The following is an 11,347-nucleotide window of genomic DNA, read 5'->3' as shown; positions in this document are numbered from 1 at the left end:
TTTCCCTCCCCGATGTGGTAGCCTTGCAGCAGGGTAAGAGGATGTTTCAGACCCGTGTTCAGCTACATGAGTTGACGGTTTCAATTGTCTCAATGGATCCCATGCAAGCAAACTTTGCAATCCTATTCGTCTCGTTTTCATTACTCGCTCAATCGGGTATACTACTACTAACACGCAAAATCATATACAAGCGAAGAGTCTATGTAGCATCCAAGATGCACAAGACAGAGCTCTCGCCGACCCTCCAGGGATATTATTCTCTTTACCATAGCCTCCCTCAGGCCTAACTGCAATGCATAATCCATGATATCGCCTGGTGCCTCCTGAAGACCTGTCTTCCCCATATGCGCTGTAAAATCCCATCTAAAACAATATCGTCCCAAGGACGTAGGTATGTCGCTTCATTACAAATGCTTCCAAACTCCGTACACCCATTTCATTTTCGAGATTATGGTCATGAATACGTGGTTGCGGTGGTCGGCATTGGCCAGTCATCTTCCGTGATGCTGGACCAGAAAATCCAGACGGTAACGACGGAGAGGAGCGTGAAGAACGTTTCGAAGAAAGCGCCGTCGATCTTGCCATGGGTTCCATGGCAGATATGGACGCTGATTACGTAGTTGAAGATCTGACCGATGGCGAACAATAACGCAGCCAGGCTGAGGTAGATCAAGGGTTTGCGCTCTCCCAGCACTCTGACCACCAAGAACGCCTCCAAGACAAAAAAGACGAAGAGGAACACCAGCGGCGCAAGCTGGTAGAGCACGTACAGTGCAATGTTTCGGTTGTGCCCATGTAAGCTGGAGTCAAAGTGGCCCGTCCAGCTATAGCCGGTATCGAGAGCAATGTAACCGGTGCCGATGAAGAGAACGAACGCGGAACCGAGGATGAGGCCGAGCGAGAGCGGGGTGCCATCGTCGAGTAACTGAAAGCCGACAACCGCATTGAGCATCAGGATCCAAAGGGTTGCCACTATCATGCCGAGGTGTATCCCCGTAAAGGCCTGCGGGTGGTTAGCCTCTTTAGCTGGGGATTAGGCCGTCGAGCTTACGATGCGAACCGTCCGACTCAAGGGGAACTTCCCGACGGTAAATATCTCGCAGATCTCGATGATGATATAGCCAAGGAGGAAGAGTTGGATCTCTCTGCAGCAGGAGGGGTCAGCGGATGGGTATTATAGTAGTCGTGTTCACATACCTGCGTCCTACGGCTGCTTGTTTTCGTTCCGATCGCCATAGGAGAAAGGCGGAGATCAGAATCGCAAGGCCGCAGAGGAGGATGGAACCTGGATGCCGTCAGAAAAGTGTCATGTGTCTTGGGAGGGAATGCGACAAACCCAAATTGCCCAGGTGTTTGTCGTGATCCTTCAGTTGGATTCCCGTGAGCTCACAGCCTCCCGCGAAACCGCTGGGGTCGGCATCACTAAAGCCTGGGAAGAGCTGTTGCGGCAGATTAGCAGCGGTTCTCATATCAGGTCGTGGGTAGGACGAACGTTGCAGACGGGCAAGGTCGAGTCGCGGCAGAAGTCCTGGGGCGCAGATGATCAGCGTGGATCTCAGAGTTCATGCGCAATTGCAACTCACATGGAAATTTCCAAACTGCGTTGAGCCCATGCTGGTGTGGAGAGGCGGCTGACGAGAAGACGGGGTCTGTCTGGGGGAGCAATCCAATCAATTGGAGGATTGGGGCAGATTAGATAGACGGATGGGATTGGCCAGGTGGATACCGGAGTACTGGACAGCGCAGCTCAGGAGGACGGCAAAGCAGATGTGTAGTCGAACGAGCGACAGGAAGAAGAGGATCGCGGGTGACAATGATGGAGAGGAGAGGATGAGGAGGAGGAGGAGGAGGAGTGAGAAGTGAGAAGTGAGGAGGATTTGAAGGATGCGACTCTCTCAGTGGTCTGTCTCTGCGTCTCCCCAGTCTCCAGGATTCTCGATGGTCGCTCCCGTCGCCTGCCACCCTGTTTCGCTCGGCAGGGGTCTGTGCCTGGCGGTGATCGACGATCGAGGCCCAGGAACGTCGAGTCGAGGTCTCAGGATGGGAGTCAATTGCGTCTAGCAGAGAGGGAGGCTGGGAGGGTGAGTGAGTGTTTGAATCAGAGAGAGTGAGAGAGAGTGAGAGAGAGAGAGAAGGGGAGAAGGAGAGAGAGAGAGAACATTGATCCCTTAACCAAGAGCCATTCACCGTCTCTTGCCTGCTGTAAATTGTAAATTGCAATACCGAGAATACCTGGTATTTGCCTATTCTGCCGCCGGATTCGCTGGTAATCCTAGTAATTACCTATATCAAGGTATTGCCCGGCCAATCTCTCGCCTCGGCCAATCGTTGTCGCAGAGACGCCCGCCACAACGCGACTCGCATGCATTCGCTTCAGCGTTGACTTTCTTTTGCTCTGCTTTTGACTTTTGCCCATGTCGTCCATCAGTGCCTATCACAGATTCACAGCGAACGCATGGCACGACCTCTCGTTTGTTGAAGCCGCCTGATATAACTAACAGCACCCTCCCAATTGTTATGCGCCCCCCCTTTCTGCGGGTACCTGGACCTGATTTAAGTGCAAGTGAAACTTGCCGGTTCCTGTCGTCGGTTGGTATAGCAGCCGCTTGCGAGATCATCCCCATACAGCTGGAGAATCAGCCTCCTAGTATCTTGGTTGTTACTCTTTACGAAGGTGCTGGCCTCTCCATCCCAGATCAATGTAAGAAGTGTTCAACAGCCATAAACATGACCCTATACAAGCTTTATGTTTCCCAAATTGCTGAGTTGACGGTGTATCTTTACCTCAGGAACTCAAATCCTGCCAGGGGAAGTCAAGATGTATTCTTTGGTGCCACATGAACGAACCCTCGGTTTGAGGCAAGCCACAAAGAAAAGACTCTAGACGCAGAATGGTTAGACGTTCGAGATGGCACAGAAAAGATTCGTATCGGGGTTGAGTACGTTAAGCATAGAATATTGAAGCCGACGGGTTCGGACTATTCAGATCTTATCGGAACGGTAGGAAGTGTTATGCAGGTCAGGAAGATCGATACCAAACGACTTTACGCTTTGAAGTATATTCGAAAAGCCAATAGTATTTCCAGGTCCGAAGTAGCACACACCTTCCTTTTCCAGATCAACAACCTTTTATCGCACCAGTCGCACCTGCTTTCTAAACACCTGAGAGGTTATGCTTGTTTTCACCATTCGTACACCTTTTCGCTTACCTTCAAGGGGAGCAGCGTTTCGATATTAATAGGTCGAGATTCTACATTGCTGAACTTCTTTGCGTATTGGAGTATCTACACGGGTTCAAATTTCAATGTTATTTCCTGTGATTTAAAGCTAGAGAACATCAGGACATATTACCATTCGTGGTTTCGGTCTCTACAAGTTAGAGAAGGACGAGGATTGCACTACTACATTCCATGGAACGCTAGAGTATCCAGCTCCCGAATTGCTCCTTGGCCAAGGTTATACAGAGGCAGTAGGTACGTACCGTACGTTATATTCTGCCTTTGGGTTTCCTTTCCTTTAGGAACCAAGCGCCTAGAACATGTCTTAAGAGACTCACAATGTCCATAACCAGGGCGGACACCAAGAGCTTAGATAACAGCCCTAAAAGCATCTTTAAAGATCCGTTACTAGCTAAAATGCAGATTTGTGGACATTAGGAGCTTTCCCCTATGAAATGTTGACCGGGTTAACCACGTTCTACGACAAGGACACTCATGAAATACACCGCAAGATCCTCTCTAAACCCCTCTACTTTCCCGGTCTAGATATGTTTCCTTGTCCGCTAAGGATATGCGGTTAAGGACCGCAATCCCGAGCAACGATTAGGAGCAAACGGAGCCTCTAAAATCAAAGCCTATCCATTCTTCTATAGTATCGGTTATTACAAGCTTCTTCTGCGGAAATGTGAACCTAATTTCAAACCACTTAACGATGGACCAAAGCTCCGTCAGAGAAGGCAACAACTACGGTTTCCTGAATCCTCATACCGCTTACTGCCAACCAGGGGAGGGATCTGACAGAGGATAATGACTTGATTGAAGTGAAAAGGACGGGTAACTAGCTATTCTATATAGACGCGATATCCCCTGACAGGGGCCAACACAGACTATTGAACTCGGGAATACCAATATCAATCCCTGTATAACTAACCCTGTTCGACACTTACCTAGACCTAATATCAAGATCGAAAGTGAAAACTCCAGTATTTCTGTTCAGAGAAAGACTCCACTTTAGCTGAGGACTACAAAGGACCTAGCGAGCTACCAGACAAAGATTCCGCTATCGAGAAGTTATCCTTGGGCAACTATTATTACTCAATTTACATGCTGGGCGCCTCTCGGAGCAACTCTCTTATTTCAAGCGCCGTCCTTTTCTTTATTTCGTCCCCCCTCGTCCTCTTTAAATAAAGATAGGCAAGTGTTGTATAATAATTACCCCGCACTTGAGAAGTTTCCTGACCCCCAATATAATGCCGAATAATATCAGATTGTTATAATTATTTCTCTGAGGGTATAAAAGATGATGGCACGCTTAACGCAGCCGGCCTTGATGAAGAAGGGCAGGTTGTAGCAGCCTTCCAGTCCCATCCGGTCAGCGTGCCACGGCCGTCTTCCTGCGTGTAAAGCGAATCGCCTCCGTCCGTCGCCCAGCCGTTAATGTTCAAGATCTCGAACCTCCAGCCCAGCTCTCGTCCTAGAAGTCACAGTCGCAGGTGGGTGTGGGGGCGGGAGTGGGGGTACTGGTAGTAGCAGTGGGTTATGGAGGCGGAGGCGGAGTGGTCGATGTGGTTGAAATCAGGGTCTGCTGTTGGAAACTGGGAATGTCAAGTCTATTTCCTAATCGGGTAATAGCACGTTACCGCCGGATCAGGAGTCAGATTTTGGCTATTACCGCATACCTCCTATTACCGCATATCTCGTATCCGGTATACCGTTTTGCCACCTTTACCTGTATGTAACCTCCTTTTGTTCCCTATTGAGTAGTCAGTTCAATTCAATTCAGTTCAATCGAATCCACTTCAATTCGTCCCTTCAATCGATCCCACATTTGCTTTATTTGACATCTCCTAAAGCGATTCATCAAGGGCGATTAATGAGGAAAGGTTGGTCATCCCACCCGTCAGCAAATAATGTTGTATAGCCAGAGAGATCGGTGGAGGTGGCAGAGGTGGAGGTCGACGTGGAGTCATCATTCTCGTCGCCGTCACCGTCTGAACCAAGCGTATCTAGAGGGCAGAAAGGGCAGTTAGAGTCTTAGAGACTTAGAGTCACAGGATACGCGACCTAGAAGGAAGAGGAGCTGAAGTCACAAGGACGCCCACACCTCATGCACCCCGGGAGACTGGTGGGTGATGAAGGACCTCCTGATTGCCATGAACCTGTTACTACTGGGCCTACCGTCGAGGGCACCGTCGTGGGATGGGGGTTAGGCGGGACGGTGATAGCTGTAGGGGCCAAGGTGATGCCGCCAATACCTTAATGGTCGTACTTCCTCCTAGGGTTTCCGTCTGTGTAGGCTCGAAATCACTCACGCCTCTCCAGATAACGTGGTCGTGCTCGATAGCGGCATGGGATTCATATGGACCGTTTTGTTGGCCGTTGAGCCAGACCCAGAAGGTCGGAAGATCCGAGGAAAGTGAAGTCTTTGTAGAGAAGCTGCCGGGAGGCTCCACAGGTGGGGCGAACTTTTATTATAGATGGACAGGGTCCTACCTATTCACCCTAACCCACGGCAGCCTACTAGTACTACTAAGTATAGTAGTATTTACTAGGTAAGTATGCTTATTACAAGCTAAGGTAGGTACCTACCTAAGGTAGTATAAGGTAAGAAAGAATTACGTCTATATAAGCTATTAACTAAGGTACCTGGGTACCTTGGGTACTTAAAGCGATACTTTTATATTTTACCTTTAATAAAGTTTTAATAAGAGTAAAAGACCAGACGGCGGGTCCGCATTAGGAAACTGGTGGGGGTCCTACCCTCCTACATTAGGCAACGCGCGTGCATGGGCCAGCCACCACTTTAGCGAGGTATCCTCCTCTACATAAGGTACCTTATCTTCTTCGCTTCTTCCCATTTCCTTCACCCTCCGCAACGCCCACAACACCGTCACCATCTCCTTCACTTCTCATTCCTTCATTACCATCGTCACTATCGCCATCATGGCAACCGAGCAAGCTCTCTCTGCCGAGTTATCTCGGTTTCTCGCCGACAAAAACACCCAACCCGAAGATCTTCTGGCGCTAAGAGCGTTCCTACGGGCACGCCCAGCATACTCGAAACCCACAAGTTATATCAGCGACATCGAGCAACGGCTAGAACTCCTCCGAGACATTCGAAAAAAGTGGGAGAAGGCCGCAGTTCAGATGCAGTTCACAGCTGTACTATGGAGTGCTTTGATGGTGATTCCGTTGGAGCAGTTAAGAGATATTCGCGACAATCCTTTTGCGCTGTCGATAATTAAGAGTGTTATACCAGATACAACTATGTTGTTGAAAGTTTGTATGTTACATTGTCAGTTTATACTGTTAATGCTAATGCCAAGTAGTCCTAGCAAAGCCTCTATCACAGGATGAGCTAACACATGCGGGTGTATCAAAAAAGAGAACGCGATCTTCTACATACAGCGAAGCACGCAGCGAGGCTTTTTTAGATGAGCGTAATCTTGACAAGAGTTATCGTGATAGGAAAGAATCTCAGAAGGTGAGTTTGGATCTATTTTAGCTATACAGTTACTAACTTTATAGTGTGAGCTTCGAGATAGATACTGCGTAGTGACTGGAACTGCGAATCCAGATATATGCCACATATTTCCATTCACGGCTACTAATACTCCAGATCGGACAACTTCTGGCCTATACGTGGTTTATACTCTATGGGGTGAACAGGTTCACCAGAAGCTCTCGCGCATGCTTGTTGGAGATAAAAATATTATTGATACTGCTATGAATATGGTTGCTTTGGAACCATTATTACATAGATGGTGGGGCAAAGCTATGATTGGTTTTGAGCCTATTGAAAAGATTGAGAATGGCATCCGCCTTAGATTTCGGTGGCTTTCTAAGACAAAGTTGGCGATGAAAGATGAAGTTGCATGGGATCTAAACCCTCTTGACTGCCTCCAGCCATACGCAGATGAGGGCGGTAATGTCAAGATCGCACACTCCAGCACCTACCGGCCGATTGTCGATGGAACTGTTATTGAGATTATTGCCCAAGACAAGTCGGCTATTCCAAGCTGGGATTTGTTCTCGCTGCAGTGGGATCTAATTCGAATGGCGTCTTTGTGTGGAGCAGCAGAAGCCAACGACGATGATGACTGGGAGTCGGATGATGATGATGATGATCCTCCTCAGGCAAAGGTGGAAAGGACAACGGATGACTTATGTCCAGACTCACCTTTTATGGCATCGCCGACTCCTGTATTTCTGCCACTCCGATCAGTACCTGTGCAGTCGCAAGTGCAGTCGCAAGTGCAGTCACGAGAACCTTCGCCAACAAAGTTTTCACAGCTTCGGGAAAATTCGCCAGCAAAGTCTTCACAGCATCGGGAAAATTCGCCAGCAAAGTCACGTACAGGAAGGGTGGACGAGAACAATCCGTGGTAATGTACATAATTAGCCTTGAGCAGAGAAAATAATTCCTGTACTCTATTCTTCCTAATCATATAATGCCTCCCAAGTTAGCCACCATGCATAACGTATATTCTTTTCCTTCTTCCCAATCATCTGAGTTCAATTCCAGGGATTCAGATTCAGATTCAGATAGAGAAAGTGATGAATCATGAAGCAAGCATCGCTAACAATCAAATCTCAAGACAGACATAAGCTACAAATAAAAGTTTTACAATCCTTCTTGATATTGTATATCTAGAGTAAAAAACAACAATATTATCTTTTGTGGACAGGGGAAGAAGGAGTGTGCAGATGGCCCAAGGCTCGTGGCTTCAGCCAAACCACAAAAAGAGTCAAGACTCAAAAACAAACATCCCTTTGCCTAACCCAACTTTTAATTAAGCAGTACCCAAAACTAGGAATCAAGATATCATCATAGGTAGGTAACGTGGGTGAAATATGGAATATGGAATTTGGAGATACCCTAGACTTGACTGGAGTAGGGAGGAGCAAGAAGATATCCCGAGTGTCAGAGATGTTACGCTTCCTTGGTTTATGACGAATAAGAGTCCAAAGAGAATAATGGATTATGGATCAGCTTGGGCATGGGCGTGGGGAGCTTTAGTAGAAGAAGAACGATCGCGATAAAGACTACAGACCGTGGTGCACCACATGCGGCGGACGCTGCGAGTCTTTGAGTCTCCTAAAATTGTAATTTTATGTCAAACTTGCTAATCAGGATGAGTAGAGAAGAACACAGACAGCAATTACATCGCAAGGCTAGGTACTGTAGCATTACCATTTCTTCTGAGCTTGTCTACCCCAAGTTCAAATAACCCTACCTTTTCAACGAACGCCCTTCATTAGGTACGCAACCCTTTCTTTCCACAAAAAGCACAGAGTTGGAAGAGGAATTGAATGAAGAAAAAGTCAAGCACAGGATATAAGAAAGAGAGGAAACTAGTAACTCGAAGACAGTATTGAAGGAGGCATTGAGGTTTATAGAGACGAAGGACGCAATATCAGGAGTACAATAGCAATAAGATTCCCGGGACTCGGGAGGACCCTAAAGAAGAGGTCCGAGAAGACAGTAAGCTATCAAGCGGACAGACGCGGGCAGCGGGACGTCTTGTATCTATGCATATGCTTCGGATTCTGAATTACCGGTACGCCTTTAGCATTCAAAGCCGAGAAGTCTACCCACTATCTAAACGCCAAAACACCATCAATTATCAAAATCGTCATCGTTATCATCCTCCAATTCGTTAGTTGGCCGAGATGAGAACTCCACCCACTGGCTGAGCAGAAGGGCGCATGCCGTCAAACTCATCATCACTGTCATCCTCCAATCCATGCTCCAAATCGCCGCCGTGTTTGTCCTCCAACTCCTCCTCCATCTCGTCTTCCTCATCATCCTCGCTATCATGATCTACCTGTTCCGAGTTGTTTGCCTGTGACCCCAGGCGCAACTTCGCGAACTTGGATATGATGGACTTCTTCTCACGGTTGGGAAGAAGGGCAGCCAAGTCAGCCCATTGCTGAGCCGTCATAGAGGATGGTCGGCGGAGGAGGGAGGCGTTACTCTGCAGAACTTGCACCTCAGCCGCGGTCCACCGATGTCTGCGTATGGTGGTAGACTCGTCGGGCTTGTTCAATCTCCGCCGGAAAATCTGCCAGCGCCAGGTGTTGGCAAGCAACACCGATGCTTTCGAGTCCCAATCTACTTCATCCTTCCTCAAGTACTCGAATGTATGCCATCTCCCATCGGTCGCCTTAAGGCTCATTTGCAACTTCGATTTTTCAACCTTGCCCACTCTCATGCTTGCCCGGTCAATGTGCGTGTTGTCCGACCAGGTAAACTTAGCCCCTGGGCAGATTGGAGCGTTTTTCTTCTTTCCAGACTGGGCGTTTCTCGCTCTTTGACTTTGTTGGGCTGGGACGGTGGCGGTTGCAAGGGCAGTGGTAGCTGTAGAGGAAGAAGGCTGAGCAGGGCGTTCGCTGAGGGAGAGGAGGATAAGGCTCTGCGCGGCCTCCAGATCCTTTGGATCCCGTTGTTTGTCAGACATTGTCTGTAGTAAATTCAGTAATTGTCCGTAAAGGAGACAGCTCACAATGCTGACTTACAAATCTCTTTGCGTTATTATTGAGATGCAAAGAAAAGAGTCAAGTTGTGAAAAGGAAGATCTAAGAAGAACAATTAACCCTATTAGTGACAAGGAAAGTCAACTGTATTAATGTAAAAAGAAGAGTCGCGTGTGCCGAGAGAGAAGGGTAGAGAAGAGGACTAACCGCGTTAATGAGGGGAATAGAATGGTCAACTGTGTTGACACAGAGATGAAGTTCAGGAAATCTCTAAGAAGGATCAATTGTGCTCGTGAAAAAGAGCCAGCTGTGTTGTTGCAGGATGCGGAGTTGAACGCGTTCATGTGAGATACAAGAGATTCAAACCCTTCGTTGAAAAGAAGAGTCGACTGCGTTAAGGCGAGAGAGGAAGCCAGCCAGTCGTACCGAGAAGAGGTGGTGGAAGCAGCTCTCATTCAATAAGACGCGAGCCATTTTTCCTGCTTCGCGACAATATCAACTTTACCGATACAGCTTTAAGGTAAGAAACACTTTGTTTTTAACCAAACCCAGAGCTAAAGCCAAAGTCAAAGCCAAAACCCATTTCATATTTCTCTTTGACCATTCAACTTTGCATGGCTCTTTTGCTTTCTGTTGTTAAATTGGCACAGTCTTCTGATAGATCAAGAATTCACGCTTCAAGAGGGATTAATGGCGACAAACAGAGGAGTCTCGCAGATTTCTTATAACAACAACAGTGTGATTAGGCTCTGGAGGGCTAATCAACTAAACAAGGTCAGAAAGTGCTTGTTCTGATCTGATCCACGTAGGTTTGTCTAGCCAAGCACTGACCAGAGTAGAGCCAGGGGTCTCGTTCACAACTGCTGAGTCGAGATGAACAGATGCAGATTTGGAGAGACAACTGAACAAGTGAGATAAGGGTCACAGGAACTGGTTGGAGCCAAGCTGTATAAGCCACAATAAGAGATTCGAAAGATACTATACAGAGGGAGGAATGAACAGATATCCCATATAGGGAATGAATCTTCCCGGACAACAATATGGCTATTCAGATGGGAGAGACAGAGGTAGTCAAAGTCCAGGGTGCCGAGTTCCTATTACAGCATAACTGACTCCCCAATGCCAGGTGATTGGGAGACGAGAATACTGTAATATCCTTCGCCTTTTCATTCTTCTTAGAACCTCCAAATGTGCCGGATTATCTGAGTCTTTCCTTCGGCACTTTTATACAGTTCTGCGTACCATATCTTGTTGGTATTATTGTAGAAATCGTAAAGAGCGGTTTAACCATGTGCTCCAGACACTTCGAATTGCAGAATTTCGGCATGGTAGTGTTAGTGGAATGAAGTATAGAATTCCCAATATCGAGTCAACTTTGACGCTAGACAGTGCCGAAAAGAGTCTTGATTTGAGCCAATTCAATGCCGAGGATCCGGAGAGTCCAATTGAGGTAAAGCAACTAGGTTCTGTACCTAAGTTCCAAGTGAATGGCGTTTCGTCCATAAAGAGACAAGCGAAGGTCATCAACCATCCGCCCTCAGACCAAAAAGAGAAACACACTTCTCTCAACTTCCCACAACTTCAAGAATTGCACACTCTTCACAGCAGACTACAAAGAAGTCAAGGTAAGTGTGCCCTATCCTTTCTTGAAG

General features: G+C 47.5%; 5 protein-coding genes across 5 annotated transcripts; 3 read left to right on the top strand and 2 right to left on the bottom strand.

Annotated features, from left to right (window-relative positions):
* The first annotated feature begins 51 nt into the window (after positions 1–51).
* On the top strand, positions 52–370 carry M430DRAFT_185193 (hypothetical protein). The gene has a single exon (XM_024863888.1). It carries the CDS (start codon positions 93–95, stop codon positions 285–287), a length of 195 nt encoding a protein of 64 aa, XP_024717588.1. The 5' UTR covers positions 52–92; the 3' UTR covers positions 288–370.
* M430DRAFT_37293 (hypothetical protein) lies at positions 252–2,110 on the bottom strand. The gene is made up of 6 exons (XM_024867094.1): positions 1,584–2,110; positions 1,493–1,528; positions 1,337–1,439; positions 1,198–1,285; positions 1,052–1,145; positions 252–1,003 (listed from the first exon to the last, which is right to left on the bottom strand). Exons 1-6 carry the CDS (start codon positions 1,611–1,613, stop codon positions 455–457), a joined length of 900 nt encoding a protein of 299 aa, XP_024717587.1. The 5' UTR covers positions 1,614–2,110; the 3' UTR covers positions 252–454.
* Positions 2,111–3,012: 902 nt separating this feature from the next.
* On the top strand, positions 3,013–3,799 carry M430DRAFT_53812 (hypothetical protein; the record flags this gene model as incomplete). The annotated part of the gene is made up of 4 exons (XM_024868418.1): positions 3,013–3,086; positions 3,170–3,280; positions 3,334–3,473; positions 3,642–3,799. 4 exons carry the CDS (start codon positions 3,013–3,015, stop codon positions 3,797–3,799), a joined length of 483 nt encoding a protein of 160 aa, XP_024717586.1.
* Positions 3,800–6,161: 2,362 nt separating this feature from the next.
* Positions 6,162–7,607, top strand: M430DRAFT_22649 (hypothetical protein; the record flags this gene model as incomplete). Its single annotated transcript, XM_024864737.1, has 3 exons — positions 6,162–6,501; positions 6,548–6,702; positions 6,747–7,607. The coding sequence occupies 3 exons, from the start codon at positions 6,162–6,164 to the stop codon at positions 7,605–7,607; spliced, it is 1,356 nt and encodes a 451-aa protein (XP_024717585.1).
* A 1,167-nt stretch (positions 7,608–8,774) lies between these two features.
* Positions 8,775–9,925, bottom strand: M430DRAFT_185155 (hypothetical protein). The gene is made up of 3 exons (XM_024863886.1): positions 9,903–9,925; positions 9,738–9,797; positions 8,775–9,682 (listed from the first exon to the last, which is right to left on the bottom strand). Exon 3 carries the CDS (start codon positions 9,677–9,679, stop codon positions 8,879–8,881), a length of 801 nt encoding a protein of 266 aa, XP_024717584.1. The 5' UTR covers positions 9,680–9,682; positions 9,738–9,797; positions 9,903–9,925; the 3' UTR covers positions 8,775–8,878.
* Positions 9,926–11,347: the final 1,422 nt, after the last annotated feature.

The sequence above is a fragment of the Amorphotheca resinae genome, assembly GCF_003019875.1.
Source record: "Amorphotheca resinae ATCC 22711 unplaced genomic scaffold M430scaffold_12, whole genome shotgun sequence".
Classification (NCBI taxonomy): domain Eukaryota; kingdom Fungi; phylum Ascomycota; class Leotiomycetes; order Helotiales; family Amorphothecaceae; genus Amorphotheca; species Amorphotheca resinae.
The sequence above is the reverse complement of the archived record's forward strand: the minus strand, read 5'-3'. Positions and strand labels throughout refer to the sequence as shown.